The sequence below is a fragment of the Bubalus kerabau genome, chromosome 3 (assembly GCF_029407905.1).
Source record: "Bubalus kerabau isolate K-KA32 ecotype Philippines breed swamp buffalo chromosome 3, PCC_UOA_SB_1v2, whole genome shotgun sequence".
In the NCBI taxonomy this organism is placed as follows: Eukaryota; Metazoa; Chordata; class Mammalia; order Artiodactyla; family Bovidae; genus Bubalus; species Bubalus kerabau.
Window position 1 is genome coordinate 38,892,718 of NC_073626.1, and position 22,445 is coordinate 38,915,162.

The 22,445-nt window shown below is 56.4% G+C and overlaps 2 protein-coding genes across 2 annotated transcripts; both read left to right on the forward strand.

Annotated features, from left to right (window-relative positions):
* Positions 1-1,200: 1,200 nt before the first annotated feature.
* On the forward strand, positions 1,201-7,483 carry KCNK16 (potassium two pore domain channel subfamily K member 16). Its single transcript, XM_055574687.1, has 5 exons — positions 1,201-1,413; positions 4,559-4,673; positions 5,794-5,960; positions 6,771-6,936; positions 7,260-7,483. The coding sequence occupies exons 1-5, from the start codon at positions 1,201-1,203 to the stop codon at positions 7,481-7,483; spliced, it is 885 nt and encodes a 294-aa protein (XP_055430662.1).
* A 2,188-nt stretch (positions 7,484-9,671) lies between these two features.
* On the forward strand, positions 9,672-22,170 carry KCNK17 (potassium two pore domain channel subfamily K member 17). Its single transcript, XM_055574688.1, has 5 exons — positions 9,672-9,950; positions 13,512-13,626; positions 15,355-15,515; positions 15,960-16,134; positions 21,537-22,170. Exons 1-5 carry the CDS (start codon positions 9,672-9,674, stop codon positions 21,830-21,832), a joined length of 1,026 nt encoding a protein of 341 aa, XP_055430663.1. The 3' UTR covers positions 21,833-22,170.
* Positions 22,171-22,445: the final 275 nt, after the last annotated feature.

Genomic DNA, 22,445 nt, shown 5'->3' on the forward strand with positions numbered 1-22,445 from the left:
CGACTTAGCAGCAGCAGCAGCAGCATGTGTATAACTGAGTCACTTTGCTGTACAGCGGACATTGGTACAATGGTGTTAATCAACTATACTTCACTTTTTAAAAATTTTTAAACATGTCCAGATTAGGGAAATCCTGAGACAGCAAGTTAACTGTTGGCCAGAGGCCAAGGGGGCAGGCTGGATGGATGGGGGTGACAGCTAAAAGGTGCAAGTTTCTGTTCTGAGGTTTTAAAAATATCCTAAAATTGATCTTGGGATAGTTGCAGGCCTCTGAATATAGTTGAACAGAGAAACCATCCAATTATATACTTTAAGTGTGTGAATGGTAGCATGTGAGTTATAAATCAAAAAAAAAAAAAAGCTGCTGCAAATACACACACACAGAGAAAGAGAGGAAAACACCCTCGATTCCACCCACCTGGAGTGAACCACTGTTAAGACCTCCAGGCCGGGAGATACTTTGTCTTAGCTTCTTTTTACTCACACTTATGTCTCACCGACGTAGCCTCCCAAGGGAACCTGCTAAGGATTTCAAGCGAGGAGGATTTTCAGCAAACACTCTGAAGCAAATGCATCCAGTTTATTAGGAACACCAAGCCTCACACTTTTCCTGATCCAGACTGTCCTTTGTCTATTTGCTTTCCCCTGATTTGTCACCCAGGTCTCTCATCCTTGGGTTCCCCCAAGAGGCAGGTCCATCCCTCCAGCCCCATTTCGTAACCAAGGCAACTGAGTGCAAGTTTTATTCACACCCGTTCTGATTTCTTCCCAGCTCCTAAGCCTGGGGCTCAGAAGATGTCATGGGTGAAAAGCTGGGAGCTGCCAAGGGAGCCAGGACAGAGTGAAGGGGAGCATCCGATTTGGTCCCCAAACACCCATCCAACTTGGAGGCAGAAAGTGGAACATGATGCGCTCAGGAGGACCGTTAGGTCTCTTTGAGGGGTCCCTGCCGCTGACCTGCTGCTCTCCATGGGGAAAAAAAAAAAAAAAAGCCTGGGCGGGGGGTGGCAGGCCTGTTTGCACTCAGGGCACTTAGTGCAGCCAAGCTGAGCTGCACTGTTCAAACAGACTCCCCAGCCTCCGAACACCTGTGCCGCCAGGGAGGGTAAGGCAGGCAGGAGGCCAGACCAGGTCCCCGGGCGCTTCCCGCCTCTGTTTCCACAGCCGCCCCCACGGCCCTGGCACAGTCCTGGGCCTGCCATGCCCCGCACCGGGCTCTGCAGCCGCTGGGGCGGCCGGGTGCTGCCCCTGCTCCTGGCCTACGTCTGCTACCTGCTGCTCGGCGCCACCATCTTCCAGCTGCTGGAGAAGCAGGCAGAGTCTCAGTCCAGGGACCGGTTCCAGTTCGAGAAGCTGCGCTTCCTGGAGAACTACACCTGCCTGGACCAGCAGGCCGTGGAGCAGTTTGTGCAGGTGGAGGGGAGAGGCTGATGTGGGATGGGGGTTGGGGAGGCGGGGTTGCAGAATGCAGGTGCAGAACCATCACCGATGGCTGAGGCCCCATTTGGAAGCCGAGCGTGATGGGAACAGAGAGCCAGGGGAGACCTGAGGTCGGAGTCTGGCCCCGGGGTCTATACCTGGATTGCTGTGTGATATTGGGCAAGCCACTTAACCTCTCTGGTCCCCTTCTAGGTGAGGAGAATAGTCTTATATGTGCCGCAGACGTTTGAGAGCTGATTGAAAGCTCTTTCCAGGCTGCCACTTGCTGCATAAATGTGAATCGTGTGTCAGGGCTACCAGCACGGTGCACACTTCCGCCCCCACACTCCTCGCTTCCCCTTCCTCAGCTCCAGGCAGCTTCTTCCTCTGCCTTCCCACTAGCTCACCTCCCCCGTCCCTGGGCTGCTGACCACACTGTGGGTGGGAGACACAGATAAAGGTCAGGAGCAGCCACCACGCCGGCTGCCAAGGACCTGGGCTTGATAAGCAACAGCCAGGGTGACTGAGCCCCACCCCTCTGGTGCCCACGGGGCATCTCTGGTGATGGATGGGTCACCCCTGCTTGGATCCCTTCTGTAGAAACTATGGGGCCCCAGTCCCCTCTCTCCCGGAAACCAGACAAAACCAAGGTGTTGTGGGGGAGGGTGAGACCAGGGGGTCCGGTGGGGGACAACACCCACCACAAAGGAGCAAGCCACGTGCAGATTCATCACAATGACTGGTCTTTATTGAGTGTTTATAATGTGCCCAAACAGCAGGGAGCAGGGCCATCACAAGGGGGTCAGACCAATACTGGTCCATCCCCTGGGGCCCAGTGTTTTCTATGTGTTTCCTCATAATTACCTATTGCCACCACTCTCTCAGATTTGCAGGTGGGGACTGGGCAACAGAGAGGTGGGGTATGTTGCCCAGAGCTGCGTAGTTAATGGCAGAGGCAGAACTCTAACCCAAGCCAGCTGCTCCTCACCACACAGCTTAACATAAGTGCAGGGGGCAGCTCTCAAAGGCTGGGCCCTGGCCTAGCAGCATCAGCCCTATGTGGACGCTCCTTACAAAGGCCACCCCTCAGGTCCCACCCCAGACCTCCTGAGTCAGGAACTCCAGGGGGCAGCCAGGGCAACAGGCTGTGTGTTAACAAGTCCTCAGGCCACACTGATGGACCCCCAAGACTGGAGAACAGCAGGCCTTGAAGATGAGATGTGGGCTGGCTGGTCAGAGAACTTTCCAGAACCGTGAGAGGCTCCTTCTCCCAGGAAAAGGGGCTTCCGGCCTCAGGTTTCACTTCCTCCCTCCCCAGCAGCACAGGGCTGGGACCATAGCACCCCAGTCAGGGGTGAGAAGGGCTCAGGATGGGGAGTAAGGCAAAGGCCCTGGAACCCCTCCACCCTCAGCTCCCGGTTGGAAGCAATTCCTGGAGCTGCAGAGGGAGCAGGGGAGGGACTGGTAGCTGGTATGTAATTAAGGTACAGGCTTGACTACAATCCTGAGGGAGGTGCCACTGATGAAAGGCCCCCAGACCTCCCCGGGGGTCCTCAGCCTCCTTGGCAGGGACCCTCACTTGCCAGGGGATGTCCAACTGAGAGGCAGAAGAATGCCAGGTAAGATTCCCAAAGAACACACGTAACAGTCATCGCTCGGTGTCCGCGCGGGATTGCTTCCAGGAACCCCAGCGATGCTTTCCGTATCTGCCAGTGTGAACCGCGCTGGTGTGAATCTCCTGGATACAGAGGGCCTGCTCTACTGTTCAGATGACAATAGGGGGAGCGGAGCTATAACAGTAACAAAAACAGTATTGAAGACCGACACCATCAGGAAACTTGCCCGGGGTGCAAGTCTGCCTTTCTCACCTGGGCACGGGGATTCTTAGAGAAGAATAGACAGTCCGCACTGGGAGCCCCACCCCCAGCACCCTCCGCATTGCGGCCCCTCCTCCGCAGGATGGAGACCCCCAGACTGGCGGAGGGGACAGCCGGGTCTTAGGGCCAGTGCTGCTCCCATGGGCTAGGGTCTCTGGGGAGCAGGCGTGTTCTGGAATATTCGGTCTGGCCTCTCTGGATGTGTGGGAAAGAGAAAGAGGCCAAGGTTCACATGAGAAGAGGCCAATTCTGCCAAAATGAGGAGAAGCAGACAGCCCCGGTCACGACATCCAGACTAGCCTGGCCCTCACAGGGGTCACCCCCAGCCCCTGCAGAGCTTGCTCACCCAGCCAGCGGGGAAATGGTTCCCACAGGCACTGGAGGCTGGAGCTTTCCCCTCCCCACCACCTCCCTCTGTCCTTTGGGGCTCTACCAGGTGGCCAGACTGCGCAGCTACCCTGGAACAATTCACGGCTACAGGGGAGGAGTTTGGGAGCAGATGGGGGCAGGTGCCCCGCCCACCTCCAAGAGGGCTTGGCAGGGGACAGAGGGGCTTAGGCTTGAGTCTGCAGGATTCAAGTTCTATAAACAACAGCATGCACACACGTGCAACATACGGCACCCATGCACACACCACATGTATACAACACACCACACATATACACCACCGACACACACACACACACACAGAGACCTTTGCCCTGGCCTCTGATGGAATTTCTCCTATAGACCTGGGACTCACCAGGGGGCAGCAGAGAGCAAGCCTGTCAGCTCACCTGGAAGCTCAGAGAACTCAAGGTCCTCTGTCCACCATCAGCCCCAAGAGAGGGCAGCCCCATGGCTTTCCTGTGGTCCCAAACCTCATGTTCGCAAGCACACCCTTCCAGGAACATCCAACCTGAAGTCTTCTCGTCCTGGCAACCCCTGGGGTCTCACTCTCTTGGCTATAGGCAACATGTCCCACCTGGATGACTCCATAAATAGTCTGTCCCCTTGGAGCCATCTCCCCTCCACTAGCCACACTTAAAGCCCACACCACACTCAGCCCTTGGCCAGCGAAGCAGGAAGTGAGCTTGGAATTCAGCGATCTTGGGCAAGTCAGCCACTTTGAGCCTTAGTTTCCTCTTCCATGAAATGGGAATGTGACTTAAGAACTTCATTAGGTGAAACAACAGGGAAACACTCAGCGGGGAGGCTGGCCACCAGCCGGTGCTGTCAGCAACCTCTTCCTCCCACCCCCTGCTGCTCCCCCTCCTCAACAGGTCATCATGGAAGCCTGGGTGAAGGGCGTGAACCCCAAAGGCAACTCCACCAACCCCAGCAACTGGGACTTCGGCAGCAGTTTCTTCTTTGCGGGCACGGTCGTCACCACCATAGGTAGAGTGTTGGGATGGAGAAGGCCACCCCAGTACCCCCGCTGAAGTTTGAGTTCCCCAAAAGCAGTGGCCGAGACAAGGATGTGGTTTATCTCGGAGACGATTCTGGGAAGCAGGAGAAGCGGGAGAGTGAAACAGGAAGAGGAGAAAGGGCAAAAGAGTTCACAATCATGAGCAGGGGACTGGTTAGGGCCACTGGGTTCACCAGTGCTGGGGACCCTCTGAGAAGCCAAGGAGAGCCCAGCCAAGTGGGGAGGAAGCAGACGTATTTATCTACCTACTCCTGCCCTGGCTGGTTGAGGACTGAGTCCAGATGTATGAATTCTCCAGCACTTCGGACCTGCCCCCAGACCAAACACACTCCTGTGGCCAAAAGAACCCCTCGGGTAGACAGAGAGGCAGGGACTTGGGGTGGGGAGTCCCCTGAGTGTCCAAGAGCTGTCCACTCAGCTGCAGCTGCTGTCCCTGTGTTCCCAGGGGACATAGCACCAACAGTATCTGCTCTACTCCCTCGGCCAGAAAACCCACTCCCCCTCCCACAAGGAACCCCTCCATTCCGCGAAGCCCGGTCTCCCCATTCATTCGATTAAGTTCAGTTCCACACACCGTCCTTGAATTCAGGTGACATTAAAGCAGTTGGAGTGGAGGTAGCAGAGTATGAACTTGGATCAGACCCAAGGATAGAGTGGAGATAGCAAAGTATGACCTTGGATCACACCCAAGCTTGGCTCTCAAGGAGCTTCTGATCCAATAACGAAGGATAAGATAAGCACGCTAAAAATAGGAGCACAGGGCAAACTAGATAGCTAGATAGGAATGACACAGAGCACTGTGGGGAATCACACCTGGTAAAGAGGAAGAGGCTGGCAGTCAGGAGGGCTTCCTAGAGGTGGTGTTTTTGGAGATGAGCCTTCAAAGGATACTTACCAATCGAGATCATTCTAGAAGAGGTTAAGAAGAGCGTTCATGGGAACAGAGGAGCTTTCTCTCGCCCCGTCCCACCCTCCCCTTTGTACCGCTCTTCCCCGTGGTGGTGGAAAACCAGCCTCTGCTAGAGTCTGTCAGGGAGGCCATTCCAAACTCTCCCTTCCTCATATTTGCACCCTCTCCCCCGCCTGCAGGATATGGGAATCTGGCGCCCAGCACAGAGGCAGGCCAGGTCTTCTGTGTCTTCTACGCCCTGGTGGGCATCCCGCTCAATGTGGTCTTCCTCAACCACCTGGGCACAGGGCTGCGTGCCCACCTGACCATGCTGGAGAGGTGGGAGGACCAGCCCAGACGCTCCCAGGTAAGGTCCTCCCTCCCCACAGCCCCACTGGGACAGAGTCTGTTGCGCTCAAGTCGCCCAGAAGCTGACACGGAGACAGAGTTTGGCTAGCAGGGTGTTAGGGGTCGACAACCATGGACGAAAAGGTCCAGGTGGATGGAGGAGTGAAATTGTGACGCAGGCTGGACAAAGCCTTGGCCCACCCCTCAAGGAGCTGGGCAGGTGCTGGTGGCACAAGCTGCCCCACAGTGGGTGCTGACGTGGCCAGGACTCTGCCCCAGCCTCAATCAGGCATGGCAAGGTGTGCCCTTGGGCCAGGCTGAAATACACCCTGAGCGAGAGAGATGGCTGGAGGCCACCTGCTGGCAGCTCAGCTAGGCCTTCTTCGAAGGGGGATCAATCTGGGCACACACCTCCATGGTCATCAGAGAACTCCAATAGCCATCTCCACACCACCCACCCTGAACACCCCCAGTGCCCACCCTGTCATCTGGGCCCTTGCAAAGCTATGCAAAGAGGCAGAGGTGTAGAAGGACTGGGGACAGCTCAGTGACCATCTTCTATCCCATATCTAAGTCCTTGGGGTCCTGCACATGTGGACACCAAGCCGAAAGGCATCTCCAACTTGACCCACAAACACAATCCTGCTGACCAGCTCTTTCCCTGGCCTGGACAAGATGTCACACACACAGAGATACAACCCCCGCCCCACAGGGGTGCAGGCTAAGGACCTGACTATGGCCCAGCCCACTTCCTAGCTCGCCCCAGACCCCCTCCCCTGCTTATAACCATGGGCCTTCCGAGCGGACTCAGAGACTCCTCCGCTTCCAGCTGCTGCAGACCCTGGGCCTGGCCCTCTTCTTGGCACTGGGGACGCTGCTCATTCTCATCTTGCCGCCCATGATCTTCAGCCACGTGGAGGGCTGGAGCTTCAGCGAGGGCTTCTACTTTGCCTTCATCACCCTCAGCACCATCGGCTTCGGGGACTATGTTGTCGGTGAGAAAGGGGCAGCCACAGATCACAGGGGTGGGGCCACCAGGATTTGGGGGAGGGGCGGGTGTCAGCGTGGGGAGGAGGGTAATTCTTGAGGACCAGAGAGCCCCTGCTTATTCAAGGGAGACAAACACTTTATGAGGCTGCTGTGAATTCTCACAACATCCTCAGAAGTCACTGGTCCCGGAACCCATCACCCTTCCCCCGCCCCAGGGGCCTCGCCTGCTGATCCTTACTAGGGCGAGACTGGTGGGAACCCTTTTGGAACCTGGAGGGTGGCTGTCCCTCAGACCACTGGCACTGATCGTGTCCCCCTTCCCTGCCAGGCACGGACCCCAGCAAGCATTACCTCTCGGTGTACCGGAGTCTGGCAGCTATCTGGATCCTCCTGGGCCTGGCATGGCTGGCACTGGTCCTCCCACTGGGCCCCCTGCTTCTGCACCGGTGCTCCCAGCTCTGGCTTCTAGGCAGAGGCCTCGGTCTCAAGGAAGGGGGAGCCCCCGAGACCAATGGGCTCCCTAGACCTCAGAAGATTCCCATCTCTGCATGAACCCCCCCAATCCATGGCCTCAGAAGCCCCTCACAGCATCCTTTGTCCACCCCATAGGCCCCCTGGATTTCTTGCCACACCTCCTCCTTGGCCAACCCACTCACTTCCCAGCCAGAGCTGGTCTCAGGAGCTCTCCAGAGAGAGAAAGGAGACAGGAGGGCCCAAGAAAGTGACAGAAAGGAGACAGAACAGGAGACGGATGTGTGCGGAGCAAGATGTGTGCTGCGATCCCCGAGCCCCTCCCTCAAAAGTGACCTGTGGGGACGTCCCTGGTGGTCCAGTGGTTAAGGCTCCACTCTTCCAATGCATGGGGTGTGGGTTTGATCCCTGGTCAGGGAACTAAGATCCCACTTGGCCAAAAAATTAAAAAAAAAAAAAGACCTGAAAAAGTTGAATCCAGACATGGATCATTATGACCAAATCTCCATCGCGCTTCCTGAACTGCCCCCACCCCCCACCCCAGAAGATCTCATACAGGACAATAAACAAAGGGCCGCTGTATCTGTGCCTCATCTGATACGTGTGCGGGGCGTCATCAGGCCCCCAGTGTGCGTCAGGCGCTGGGCCAGGCTCCAGGGCAGCAAGTGACGCTCCTGCCCCCCAGGTGGAAGGACTAGACAAGCAGAGAGGCAACTCCGACCCAGTGACCAAAACCTCATGGCATGGGCAGACCAGGATATGACGTGCGCCCATGGGACCCGCTGGCCCAGGCAGGGACTCTGGAGTCATCATCATGCCTTCAGCAGACTCCCAGCTAGAGGGGTGGGCAGGCTGCCTCCAGGTCTGCCACTTCCTCTTGCCTAGAGGTCTAGAGCTGTCCATGAACAAGGCTTCAGCACTCCCGCGCGTCCCACCCACTTTCCTGAGTATGGCCTCCCTTGACTGCCTCATGGCACCCTTTGATCTCATTACCCCTTCTGGGCTCTTACAAGCCCTTCCAAACCCTCCCTGGGAAAACACCAGCCAGCTGATCCCAGGAGATTTCCAGGAAATGAGCTGTGAGGAGGTCCAGCCTCCACTGGGAATATCTCATGCAGCCTGGACTCTCTCCTGCCAGACTGTGACACCTCTGGCCAGAAGGAGAAGACAGATTTATACCAGTCCATCCCAAGCCCAGAGCTTCCCAGGTGGGTGCGCTAGTGGTGAAGAACCCACCTGCCAATGCAGGGAGATGTTAAGAGACATGGGTTCAGTCCCTGGGTCAGGAAGATCCGCTGGAGGAGGGCATGGCAACCCACTCCAGTATTCTTGCCTGGAGAATTCCAGGGACAGTGGACCCTGGCAGGCTACATACTGTCCATAGGGTCGCAAAGGATCGGACATGACTGAAGTGACTTAGCACACACGCACATATCAAAAGGCCCAAGCTCACCAAGGACTGCAAACCTCTCTGAGCCAAGACAGACCAGGGACCTCTGGACTGGACTGAGGTTAGACCGTGAAGCCGAGGAGGCTCTGGGTGGGACACTCAGGGAAGGATCTACAGCAGCAAGAAACCCGGGCTACACCCAGGACTTCCTGGCATGGAGGAGAAGCCTGAGAAACTGGGAACCCCCAGGACTCTTTATACTGAATCCTTCCTCCATCCTGGGTGGAGGAGGGAATAGGTAGGGGGGCATCTTCAGAAGCAGGGAATGGACAAGCCCGCTGGCCGAGACTCCTCTTGCCTCCCAAGTTCACGGGCAATTGGCGATAGATTGCTGGGATCTCGCATCCTTGGGTATATAAGGCAAGGATGGTGATGGGAGAGATCCAGAGAGGACTTGACAGGCAGCGGGTCCTTGGTAATAATCCCGGGGCCCCGGGAAAATAAACTTGCCTGCCGCTTTCTCTTCCCCCTGAGCGCGATCTGCAGGAGTTCCTCCCACCTGTTGCTACATACAGGATACGGGGAGGCCCTGGGCCGGTCTTTCCCAGCGCCTGCGGTCACCAACAGACCTCCCCTTCTTCCTGAGCTAGGCGTGCCGGGGGGTGGGCACTCCACACGCATTCGAGGCGGGGCCAGATGCCCACAGCTTGCCCTCTTTTTGTCTCGGGGATTGGATCCCAGCTCGGGGTGGGGCAGGACTGTCCCATTCCCCAGCACACACCTCCTCTGCTGAGAAAACGGGGCAGAGGCGGGCGTTAGCCAGAGAAGGGACCAGCCAAGCTCCTCCCTAGCCCTTCCTTTGCGCCTCGGTCTGGGTCCATGGCTCCCGACTCCCGCCTCTCCGCCTCTCCGGCTAAGAGCGGATGGAGAGCCTGGGATGCGAGCGAGCGCAGGGTCCAGGGCTGCGCGATGCCGGTGCCGAGCACATTGCTCCTGCTGTTCACCTACCTGACTTACCTGGTCCTGGGCACCTGCGTGTTCTGGGTGCTGGAGAGCCCCGCGGCGCACGATTCCAGCAAGAGATTCCAGAGCGACAAGTGGGCACTGCTGCGGAACTTCACGTGTCTGGATGGCCAGGCGCTGGACTCGCTGATCCGGGTGAGGGGAGAGTCTGGGCGGCCCGGGCGCGGGGGCGCTGGCTCAGCGGACCGCACGGGCACGGGGAGAAAGGGCACGGTCCGGCTCCGGTCAGGGCACCGCCAGGAGCACTTCTCCGAAATAAAGTGGAAGGCACGGACGCGCGGACGACTGGGGGCGCGCGTTGCAGGGAGGAGACCAGAGTCCTGGGCTGGATGGCCGCCGATGCAAAGACCCCGGCTCGGGCGAGAGAAATGCGCAGCGCGGCGCCGTGAGCCCAGGGTTCGGGGCGAGAGGCGAAACCCTCCCTGTCCGGAGAGTTGCGTGGCGCGCGCATCCAAATCTCGGGGTGAAGGCGATAGGGGGCGCACTGACGGGGTCCAGGGCTGGTGGGCCCGACCGGGTCCGGGCGGCGTTAAGACAGAGCGCGCTGCTCAGCTTGGGAGAAGGCGGGAGGGGTCCACCTGGGAATTCAGGGCGCTGTGTGGGGTCGGACAGCGGGCGAAGGGCGAAGGGGTACCCATGGCCCCTTCCACAGGGAGACCCACATGCGAATTTGAGACCTGGGGACGGGGACAGCAGAGGGCGCTGGTCTGGTCTGATGATGATCGAGCCGGCAGCAAGATCGTTGGAGGCTGGGAGGAAAGGGGATGCAGAGCGCTCTTGTCCCCGCTGCCACACACACACACACACACACAAAACGCCCCAGGTTAAGTGGAATGGGGCCGAGGTGCAGGAGCCAGGGGCCCGGGGATTTGAGGTGCGCAAAAAGAAAGCAGCAGACACAGGGAAGTTCGGTGGCTGAACCCGGGTTTCTCCGAGTCTGAGGGCACGCAGCGAGGGCCCAGAGGGTCTGCAGGGGTCGGCGGGTGGGAGGATGCAGAGATCGTGGAGGGCAGAGACTGCTGAGTGGGTGGGGGAAGACTCAGCGGGGTTAGGGGAGGGAGGCAGGCAGGGGAGGGTTCTTCCAGGCCTCACGATGGATGAAGGTCTCCTTCGACCCTGGGCTGGACGGAGGGCTGCTCCGATCTGACGCAAGCTTCCATCTCCAGGTCCCTGGCTTGGTCCATGAGCGCAGACAGCTGCACCCCTAGCCAGACGTCCCCGCTCTGCAGTCCGGGTGCCTTTTCTGGCGAGGAAAGCAGGGCCTGTGTCCCAGAGTTGCCAGCCCAAAGCTGGTCCCCAGAAGGTGGCAGGGAAGTGTGTCTGCTAGCGAGGGACAAGGGCACTGGAGCGGAGGTGAAGTCCTGAGCCCTGGGACTGGGTGGATGTGTCAGGCCCGGAGCCCAGCAGAGGACTATCTCTGCTAAGAATCTCAGATGACACCTCCACCTTATCTTTAAACTTCTACAAATACAGACCACCTAGTCCTGGAGGCTATGCGACACTCCCCTTGAAAAGGTGGTGAACTTCAATTACAAGCAGCCTGGCCCCCCAAAATGTGACAGTGACGGCAATGGGAATGATAGGAAATACTTCCATGCAGCGCTTACTGCGAGTCAGGCGCTGTTCCTAGTGTGTGAGCTTGCTCCTGTGAGTCTACCTGTCTCACAGGTAGATGCCATTATTATCGTGCCCATTGTAGAGATGGAGAAACTGAGGCTCAGAGAGATTACATACAAAGGCACGGCTTCAGAGTCAGAGTGTTGGGGCTCTCAACCACCATGAGGACTGCCTCAGTGCAGATCTGTGTATGGGGGTGCTTCCCAAGTTTCTTAGCGGAGCTCTCATCTCTTCCCCTCCACCCACCTCCGGCTCACCTCCACTTCACCTCCTTCCTCAGCCCCCTGTGGCTTCAACCATCCCCAGGAATACAGATGTGGTGTCTCCAACCCAGATCTCCCCAGTGAGGGCGGACATGTTCATGTAACTTCCTGTTGTTGTCGTTCAGTTGTTAAGTTGTGTCCAACTCTTTGTGACCCCCTGGACTGGAGCATGCCAAGCCTCCCTGTCGCTCACCATCTCCCAGAGTTTACCCAAGTTCATGTCCTTTGAGTTGGTGATGCTATTCAACCATCTCATCCTCTCCTGCCCCCTTCTCCTCTTGCACCTTCCTAGCAGCCCTCAAATTCCCCCCGGGTCAAGAGTAAGCGGCTCTGCTCTTCCCTGCTCCGAATATCTGTCCCCGAATCCACACACCTTCAGAGAGCTCTTAGATGTGTCCCTCACTACCCACACCAAATAAGGCCAGAGCCCTGGGCTTCTGAGAACCTCCTCTCTGTGCCTCCTGGGCACTCCATACCGGGATGCAGGCCAGGCCCTCTCCATCACTCACCCCTGCAGGACTCTCTCCTCTCCAGATCTGCCAGCATCTTCTGTACTGCCAGCTGCCACGGAGCACACATACCTGAGCTTGCCTCCTCTTTACTCGGTGACCTTGGGAGAAGCCTGCCACTCCATCCCCAGCCTGGCTGCCAACCACCTTTCAGTATCCCAGACACAGTCCTCCCTTCCAGCCTGTGCTCCTGTGGTCCTATTTCCCTAAACGTCCTTCTACCAGGAACAATCCTAGCCAACCCTCTAGGAAGGCCCAACTAAAGCATCACCCTCAGCTGCCTTCTCACATTTATACAGAATGCTAATGTTGATGACATACATTTTTTAAAGTACGTATGGAGGCAAAATAAGCACCTTTCAGAAAATCGAGAATCATGGGGGAAAACACACATAATTCTTAATAAAACTGTATTTTGTACTTTGGTACGTTAAAGAAAAGCAATCACCCTCTCCATGAAGTCTTCTAACCCTACCCCCATCAGAATGCACACCCTTCCTATCCCGTATTTCTACAGCATTATATTCATAATAATGATAATGATAGCAGTTGCTAACCTTAACCGTGTTGCAGGTACTCTTCTAAGCCTTTACACCTAATAACTCGTTAAACCTCAACAACTCCATGAAGTGGGTGCTATTAGTATTCCCGTTTTACAGAGAAAGAGACTGAGGCACAGAGAAGTTGGCTATCTTGCCCAGAATCATGTAGCTGGGTGCCTAAAGCTTCATGGATGACACTGTAGCAAAGTTAGTTGAGTTTGGGGACTTCACTGGCAATCCAGTGGCTAAGACTGCATTTCCAATTCAGGGGGACGATCCCTCATCAGGGAACTAAGATCCCACATGCCGATTGGCATGGCCAAAAATATAGATAGATAATTTAAAAATTAAAAGAAACAAAGTTAAGTTTGGCTTTGTCGCACTGAAAACTGAGGTCATGTCCCTTTCATCTTCAGTTCCCCTGATACCTCACATGCAGGTCCTGACCAGGGCTTGTTGCAAGAATGAGAGTGAACAGGAGAGAAAACAAATGGAGTTCTCCCAGCCAGTGTGATACCCAGGGCTGATCTGGGCTCCAGGGTAGACAGGGGAAAGAGCTGTCCCCATGCTCCCTGCCCTGGGGGAGGCCCTGGTTGGACAGGAAGAGCCTCCTTCCTCCAGACAGGCTGAGATCAGAGTGGTTACAAGGATGGCTCTGTGCATGTGTGTGTGTGTGTGTGTGTGTATGTGTGTGTGTGTGTGTGTTTGGGTGCAGGGGCCCCATTGCCCCAGAGAGCCTGGTGGTCACTATAGCCTCTCCCCCAGGGCATCATCGAGGCATACAAAAATGGGGACATCGTCCTTGGCAACACTACCAGCATGGGACGCTGGGAGTTCGTGGGCTCCTTCTTCTTCTCCGTGTCCACCATCACCACCATCGGTAAGAGAAGGATGGGGTCGGGGGGGGATGGTGCTGGGGAGGGTGGCCTTGCCTGAGAGACCGGGACCAGCTACTTTCGGAGGCATTACTAGGACCTCAAGCACAGTCAGGCAGAGCAGCCTGGACACCGCCTGGGAGCAGAACCTTCGTCTTACGGAAGATCTGCTGAATCGACTCCTGCCCTCCACCCAGGTTCCTGGAAGGTTTGTGAAGTCCTGCTCTGGGGATTTCTGCTAAACAACCTTTCAGGAAGCAGAGGGTCCCCTGTGTAGCGGTAAAGACCCTCTGGGCACTGTAAGGGTCCTGGTCTGCTCAGTCAAGCCCACCTAACACTGAGCCTGGAAGGGCGGCAGGAGGGGGTGCAGGAGAATAAGGGGAACTTGGGAAGGAAGAAGGGACAGAACGCCCTGTCTCAGCCTTGGGAGAGGTGGCCACTGTCAGAGGCCTCCCCCCAGCTCACTAAGGCACCTCCTCACCCCCATCACCATCCTCCCCAAGCCCCTCTCCTCCCCCACACACAGGGACACCCGATTAGTTCTCACTCCCGTTCCTCTGGCCCTGTCCTCAGGAGAGCAGAGGCGAAACTTGTCCTGGGAGGGTGTCTGGGGGCTGTTGTTTGGAGAAGAAGAGTGACCTAGACCCCTCCAACTCTATACCCAGGAAATAACTCAGTGGGGCTGCCTGATCAACCAGCCCAGCCGCCCTGCCCCGGAGCCTGCATGACACCATACTCACCACCAGGTGGCAGGCTGACCCCACTGGTGGCTACAGCTACCTCCTCCAGCCAGGACGCTGGCCCCAGAAAACCAGGATCCCAGCCGCCCCCTACTCCCACCCCGCCCCACCCCACCCCCTGCCGCCCTTTCCTCCCCAGAGTGGAACTAAGAAGATGCACCCAGAGGACTCTCTATCTAGCTTTAAATTAGAAAATACTTCTTGGAAGCAGATCTCAGGCTACCCGGGGACTTGGGTAGTCCTCCACTGTGAAGCAAGCATGCTTGGGAGGCCCCTTGACGCCAATGGGCCCCAGAAGGATGAGGCAGGATGGTGTTTATTCATCCTTACACCCCAGGGGTCTAGCATAAGCCTGGCATACCGTGGGCACTCAACAAATGCTGACACGTTAATAAATTCCAAAATACCCATTCCACCAGCATTCCCTGAGCTCCAGAGCAGGAGGGGGTGCTGATGTACTCACTGTGGTCCAGGCCTCCCGGGTGTGCAGGGCGCCCTCATCTCTGAGCCCCACACCCCCACACCCCCTGCCCCAGGCCCACCTGATTCAGAGGTTCGCAGCCTCTCTGCCCAGCTCTACCATTCCAACGTGGACTCTGTCCCTCTCCATTCTGTCCGCTCGGTGTAGCCCTAAAACTGTCTGGGCCAGCTCTGAGGGGGAGGAGGGCCCTAGGGGCTCTGCATCCTTCCGTCCCCCTCCCCCATCTCTCCGCCCGCCCAGGGAGGGAAGAAGCGAAGCGAGGACAAACGGGATTCTCACGTTTTATGGTGCAAACACCGTCCCTCCTAGAGCTTTGGTCTTCCAGTCTGCAGGTCTGGGGCATGACCTCCATGGGAAGGGAGGCTAAGGCTGGGCTGAGGGAGGGAGTGTGTCGGGCCCTGCACAGCGCCCGGGAAGGGCAGCCCAGCTGCCGCGTCCCATCCGTAGCAATGGTAGAACTGGGGCCCCTGAGGATAGAAAGGCTCCCTGAAGTGTCCCCTTGCTGCCCTCAGGCTACGGGAACCTGAGCCCCCGCACGATGGCCGCCCGGCTCTTCTGCATCTTCTTTGCTCTCGTGGGGATCCCACTCAACCTCGTGGTGCTCAACCGCCTGGGGCACTGCATGCAGCAGGGGGTACACCGCTGTGCCCGCAGGCTGGGGGGCGCCTGGAAGGTGAGGGGGCTGCGGGGGCCGCCACTGCCACCTGGAGGGAGAGTCTCTGGTAGAAAAGGGTGGATGCTGGCAGTCACGGGGTGCCCCAGGGGGTGGGTCACTGCTGGAAGCAGAAGGTCTTTCTGGAAATCAGGGTTCCTGGTAGGAGTGCAGTGGGGTTGGGGGGTCACTACCCAGAATGGGGGGGGGTCTTCAGTAACAAAGGGGCATCAGTGGGGAGACATAGGAAAGGCACGAGGCAGCCAAGCTCTTTTCAGGAGCCCGGGGAACACACACTGGTGGAGAAGCCCCGAGGGCACCTCCCTCCTTACCCAGGGGAGTGCTAGCCCTGTCTGCAGCTCAGTACCCCCCAGGCTATCTGCCCAACCCCACCCCGCCATCCCAGGGCCGCACACACCGGGCAGAACTAGCCTCACGGGGGCTGGGCGCCGTGTGTATCCACAGGACCCGGCCAAGGCCCGGTGGCTGGCGGGCTCCAGTGCCCTCCTGTCGGGCCTCCTGCTTTTCCTACTGTTGCCCCCGCTGCTCTTCAACCACATGGAAGGCTGGACCTACGTGGAGGGCTTCTACTTCTCCTTCGTCACTCTCAGCACCGTGGGCTTCGGCGACTACGTGATTGGTGAGACGCGAGCGGCACCCTGCATGCATCTGCTCGTAGCCCGCATCCCTGGGCACCTGCTGCGTGCCCAGGCCCATGGGGTTTGGGGACCCAAAGTCCAGAGCACACAGGCTTAGTTTGGCTGGTTTAACCTGCCTTTGTGGTGTGATGGGGTTAAGGCCGCCCAGCTAAAAGTGACAGCTGGAGTTTGAACCCAGTGCCTCGGGCTGTAAGCCACATTTCTAGTCATTCCGAGAAACCTGAGGATCCCACAGGGTCACATATTTTTAAAGCTTATCAGAAAAAAGGGGGCTCTGAGTCCCCTCCCCCATCCATCTTTGGCCAGGGCCTCTCTCATTCACCTCTCCCCCACTTCACCCTGCCCCACAAAATGCCAACTTCTTACTGTCCCTGGGTTGAGGGCCACGTCGCCCCCATCACAGTGCAGGGGTGTCTGGCAGGACAGCCTGGGAGAATCAGAAAACCCCAGCCTCTCCCAGCCCCCAGTCAGCCTCCAAACTCTTGAGCGTTAGCAAGAAAGAGCTGTGTGGCCCAGAGTGTCCAGGGTGGGATTTATTCGATGGTCATCACCCATCGTGGGCAAGGTAAACAGGAGCAACTGTCCTTGCAGAACAGAGCGGGGTGGGTGCCCAGCAGGGGGCAGCAGAGAGGCGTTCTGTGGGCGCAGGGGCAGCCTCATCCCCCTTCACTCCCTGCCCCCAAAGGGTCACCAAACAAGCAGAGGCCCCCCAGCACCACCACACACAGGCCTCAGGCGGGCTTTGTGCCCCGCCTCCCATCGCTGATCCTAAACCGGGAAGGAGTACCTTCTCTCCTTCAGAGAAAGACAGAACCCAGACTGGAATACGGAAATGAGGTCCCGGGACTTCCTTGGTGGCCCAGTGGCTACACTCCATGCTCTCAATGCCAGGGGCCCGGGTTTCATCTAGTTCTGGTCAGGGAACTAGAGCCCGCGTGCCACAGCTGAGACTCGGTGCAGCCAAATAAGTAAATACATTTAATAAAAAAAGAAATGAGGTCCTACCAAAGTAACAAAGAGCTAGCCCATTAAGAGTAATGATTGTCACTGCATTTTACTGAGGAGGAAGATGACGCTCAGAGAGGCCAAGCCATTTACCTGCTATCACACAGCTAGTAGGACACGAATTCTGATCTGTTTGCCTCCAAGAACTCTTACCCTTTCCAGACGGCCTCCCATAACCCCCATCTGGGCCGCAGTGTTCCTGTCTGTAAAACGAGGGGCTGGGCCTGGTGATGGTCAGCGCCTTCTGGCCTGGGTGCCGGGCCCGCTTCCCTGCACCTCTCCATCCCCAGGGTCCAGTGTTGGGGCCTCATGGTGCCCCTTCCCGACGTCCCCCATCCTGGAAGGGACGCTGTTGCTCTGGAAGGAAGTCTTTGGGATGGTTTCCTCCAAGTGAGTCATGCTTCCACTCCTGGCCCCAGAGGAGAAATGTGTCTGAGGACAGGTGACGCCAGCGTCCCCAAGGCCTCAACTGCACCCCAAACACACACAGACACACACACACACACACACACACACACTCACTCACACACATGAAGCTCAGAGAATGAGTTCTGGATCTGTCCTCTCCTCTCTGCCCGCTGCCGTTTCCCTAGTCTAGGCAGGGCCATTGCATATGGCTGGTTGCGCAGGTTGGGCACTGCACAACCCTAAGCGGTTGCCATTCACACAGAGCACAATGAGAAGGGCACCCATGGACTGGCATAATCTCTGTCCTTGTGCCCCTTTGGCTCTTATGACCTTTAAAAATTACAAGTCCTGGAACTTCCCTGGCTGTCCAGTGGTTAAGACTCTGTGCTTCCCATGCAGAGGCCTTAGTTCGATCCCCGCTTGGGGAACTAAGATCCCACGTGCCATGGGGGCCAGCCAAAAAAAAAAAATTCATGTCACCTGCCCAGCTCCTCTGAAAACCTCAGGGCTTTTCTGTAGTCATTCTGGCCCCCTCCCACCAACTCTCCCCCTTACCCCAGGGCTCAAAGGATGAAACTCAGGATTTGCCCCAGTTTTAAACCCACAAGTCCTTGTTCTCTGAGGGTGCCCTGTGCAAAAAGCAGGGAAGAGAAATGGGAATGGGACCCCTAACTACAGTCTCTTGGTGCCCACTGACCACTAGGGCTCTAGAGTTTGGTCCTAGGTGGGAAGAGCTGACAATAGGCTCCTTAGAAGCATGTCTGGACAAACCTCTGTGGGTTGTTAGGATGCTCTGTGAGGATGTCCCGAGGCCCCATGGTCCCCTGAGGGAAGGCAGGGCCAGGGGGAGGAGGCAGGCGTCTCTAGACATGGCACCCTGGAAAGAGGAGACAAGGTCTCTGCCACCACTGGGGGAGCAGGGGCTTGGGAGGTGGGCCGCAACCTCCACACAGCCATCTCTGCAGGAGCAAGGAGGGCTGATCAGAGGGTCCCTGCTACCCTGTGAGCCACCCAGTGGGGACTGACAGGGCAGGGAGGCTGGTGTGTGGGGTGCAGGCCCCCCAGAGCCCCCTCCCACCACATGCTCTGACTGAGAAGGCCTGGTATGAACCCACGAGGGCCCTTTAAGTCCACAGGGGTGCCAGGCAGACCACGCCCACGGAGTGGCAATGGGCAGCTCTGTCCCCTGCACCACGCACTTTTCCTTCTGCAGCCGTCTCAGCGCCTCACGACAAGTGACCACACGTGCCCTCATTTGCCCTCTCCGTGAGAACACACAGCTCTGGCTTGAGGCTACTGCAGCTGGACTGGTCAGAAGAGTATTTCCTGGGCACCCACGTCCAGTGCGGAAGCAGGGAGCTCAGAGTGGAGAGGGAGGCAGGGCCTGGTCACATAAAGAGCCTTCTCAGGCTGAGTCATGAATTTTGGACTCTGTCCTAAGACTACAAGAAAGTTCTGAAGGTTTTCAGAGGAGCTGGGTAGGTGACATGATAGTGCCTGTAATTCTTAAAGGTCACAGAGCCTAGTGGAGACAAGGACAGAGGCCACACCAGGTCCACGAGCACATCTTCCTTGTGCTGGGTGTGAATGGCAACCCTCTAGGGTTGTACAGTGCCCAGCCTGCACAATCAGCCCCCCCGCTGCCTCAGCGACAGCCCCAGAGAGGAGAAAGAAGTTGATGAAAGTCATAGTGCAAGCAAGCCAAGGACAGGTCTAGGATAGACTCCCAAGCTAGGGATCCTCATGTGCACATGTTCTGGAATCTTCCATAGCTGAGGGGACAATCCACCTTCAGCTCTTCCCCATGTCTCTCAGCCCTCCTTGTCTTCTAGGGACAGGGTCAAACCCCTTTCTCGGATGGGAATGCTGAGGTCCACCACCTGGACTCTGGGCCTCCACTGTCCCATGTCAGCAGCCACAGGGGCGTTGTCTTCATAGCCGATCCTCTTGTCCAAACGCCGCGGTCAGAGCAGCCCTCAGGTCCCAGCCGCTTGCCCCTCCTTGGCCCTGCAGCCAGCCCCCACGTCCCCCAATTGCATTTGCAACTCAGTTGAGCGCCTTGCCAGCTGCTGGGTCTCCTGCTGCTTACGATTTCAGCTAAAGAAAAAATGAAATCAGAAGGGAGAAGAACACCTCCTCCCCCTTCCATCGACAGGAGCAAGCCAAGCCGACCGGTCCCCGGGGGCAGAGAGCTGGCTCACAGCTGCTCTCATTTGGGACCGCCAGCGGAATCGTGGCCTCCTAACCCAATCAGCGTAATGCAATCCGGGCTGCTGCCAGGCGGTGATGTCAGCTCCAGGGCTGTGCGCTCATCCCCAAGCTGGGACCCAGGAGACGTGTCCAGGCTGGGGAAGACAGTGAGGAGTGGTGGTGTTGGGGCCAGCAGGACAGAATGGGAAGTGGACAGAGAGGTGGGTAGTATACAGATCGGAGACAGAAGAAGATGTCAGGGAAATAAAAGGCCAGAGCTCTGCCCTTTGAACAATCTTGTTCTGATGAGGGAGGTAAGATAGACCCCCAGGACAGAGGGAAGAACGAAGTTATAAGCAGCCTCTTATATATATAATTTTATTTATTTTTAAATTTATTTTTGGCTGTGCTGGGTCTTCGTTGCTGTGAGGCTACTCTCCAGTTGCTGTGCGGGCTTCTTATTTTAGTGGCTCCTCTTGTTGCTGAGCACAGGCTCTAGGGCGCTTGGGCTTCAGCAGTTGCAGTTCCCAAACTCTAGAGCACAGGCTCAGTAATTGTGGTGCTCGGGCTAAGGTGCTCTGCAGCATGTGGCATCTTCCCAGACCCGGGGGTGAACCCTCATCTCCTGCTTTGGCAGGCGATTCTTTACCACTGAGCCAACAGGGAAGCCCTGGAGCAGGCTCTTCACATGACCTACCTAAGCCTCACAGGGAGTCCATCTGTTTTCTCCTTCCATCATTCCTTATCCAGTCCTGATCTGTGGGGCTCCAAAGCTGAGAAAAACAGTCACCTGACTACAGATCTTACATGCCAGGCATGTTACAATATGAACACGTTACAATACGAACCATATGATAATCACAACAGTCCTAGAAGGTGGACCCTCTTATTGTCCCCAATTTATAGATGAGGAAGCTGAGGCCCAGAGAGAGTAAGTAACTTACCTGGCCAAAGCACAAGGGCTGTGAGAGAGGGTAACACAGGGGCTCAGTCTAGTCTCTGAGCTGGGATCTGAAGGGTGAGGAAATGAAGAGCATTCTGAACTGCGAGGACAGCGAGTGCAAAAGTCCTGGGGCAGGAAGGTTGATAGATGGAGAAATAGGGGAAGGACCAGAGTAACTGGAGCACAGCGCTCAAGGGGGAGAGATGTGCAAATCCAGTCTGGAGAAGCAGATGATGGGCGCTGGGATGAGCGTGTAGGACCTATCTAAAAGCCAAGGAGGAGAAATTATTGTCCCCATTTCACAGGCAAAGGACATTCAGGCAGATGACAGTCACACAGCTAGTGAGAAATGAGCCTGGATACAAACCCCAGCAGTTCCATTCCTTCTTCCTAAAGCTGCTGGCAAGCTGCCTTTCCTTTGAGAAAACCAAACATAGAAACAGGCAAACCACAGAGCAGGTATTACACACTCTTGGAGGATTTCCTATGACAGTTTCTGATTCAGTGATCTGGAATGGAATCCAGACCATTCGCACTTCTAACAAACTCTCAGGTGATGCTGATGGTGCTGGTCCCCAGGCCCCACTTTGAGAACCACTGGGACAGAGCATAAGCAGAGTCCTGCAGAAAGACAAAGGGGAATTTTAGGGTCAAAACTCTAGGAGTTAATCCAGGAGGCTTCCTAGAATCCTAGGGAGGTGATCCCAGCCATCTCAGACCAGTTAGGACCTCCCACGTTCTGCTTATACACACAAAGCCATGTGTGTCTGTTTCTGTTTGGGGAACTTGGCCCTGACTTTCCCAGGTCTGCATCCTCTGACCTTGCTTCTCCCTCAGGAATGAACCCCTCCCGGAATTACCCACTGTGGTACCAGAACACAGTGTCTCTGTGGATCCTCTTTGGGATGGCGTGGCTGGCATTGATCATCAAACTGATCCTCTCCTTACTGGAGGCTCCACGAGAATCATACTCCTGCTATCCTCAGAGTTCCAAGGGGAACTTCAAGCCCCGAAGCTGGAGTCAGGGCCTGGATGAGGAGGCAGGACCCCACTCCCCACAGCCAAGCTGCTCTCCAGAGGGGCAGCACCCAGAACCTTCTACTCAAGTCTCATGCTGCGGAAAGGACAGCTAACTATATTCCAGCATTTGTTCCACTTTCTTCTTCAGCAAGAAGATTATTGATTTTAAGCTCAGCATAAGACCGCCCAGACAAAAGTTTACAGATTTTGGTCTTCCGTTGAAGCTAGGTGCAGCTATATGATTAAATTTTATCCAGTGGGATATACAGAGAAGTAATCTGTGTGACTTACAGTGTGTGGAGGGTACTTCTCTTTACCACTCCCTTCTAGCTGGCTGCAATGGTGGCGGGAGCTCTGGCAGCCATATTGCACCATGAGTTGGAGGCCATGTTTGAGACTGGTGACACAATGAAATAGAAGGAGCCTGGATTCTTGACGTTTGCAGAGGCACCATAACAAACCTGGACTGGATTCCACCAGACTTCATTTATATAAGAGAGAAATAAAAATTAAGCTTATTTAAAACACTATGAATTGAGTTTTTCTGTCACTCATAACCAAATCTAATTCTAACTCCAGGTGACACATGTACCCAGAGGCAAAGGCAGCTTCTGAGACTGGAACATATTAGAGAAATCACTCCCTCCCCAGGTGGATTTGCCCCAGACAGGAGGAGGGAATGGACTGGGGGCTGCAGTGCAGGCTCCCCACAGCCCCAGAGACCTG

Bases quoted from the DNA above. Each gene is read 5' to 3' on its own strand.
- KCNK16 (XM_055574687.1), top strand. From the start codon at position 1,201: ATGCCCCGCACCGGGCTCTGCAGCCGCTGGGGCGGCCGGGTGCTGCCC. The intron at 5,961-6,770 runs GTAAGGTCCTCC...CTCCGCTTCCAG, and splicing joins ACCAGCCCAGACGCTCCCAG to CTGCTGCAGACCCTGGGCCT. The intron at 6,937-7,259 runs GTGAGAAAGGGG...CTTCCCTGCCAG, and splicing joins CTTCGGGGACTATGTTGTCG to GCACGGACCCCAGCAAGCAT.
- KCNK17 (XM_055574688.1), top strand. From the start codon at position 9,672: ATGGCTCCCGACTCCCGCCTCTCCGCCTCTCCGGCTAAGAGCGGATGG. The intron at 9,951-13,511 runs GTGAGGGGAGAG...CCTCTCCCCCAG, and splicing joins CGCTGGACTCGCTGATCCGG to GGCATCATCGAGGCATACAA. The intron at 16,135-21,536 runs GTGAGACGCGAG...CTTCTCCCTCAG, and splicing joins CTTCGGCGACTACGTGATTG to GAATGAACCCCTCCCGGAAT.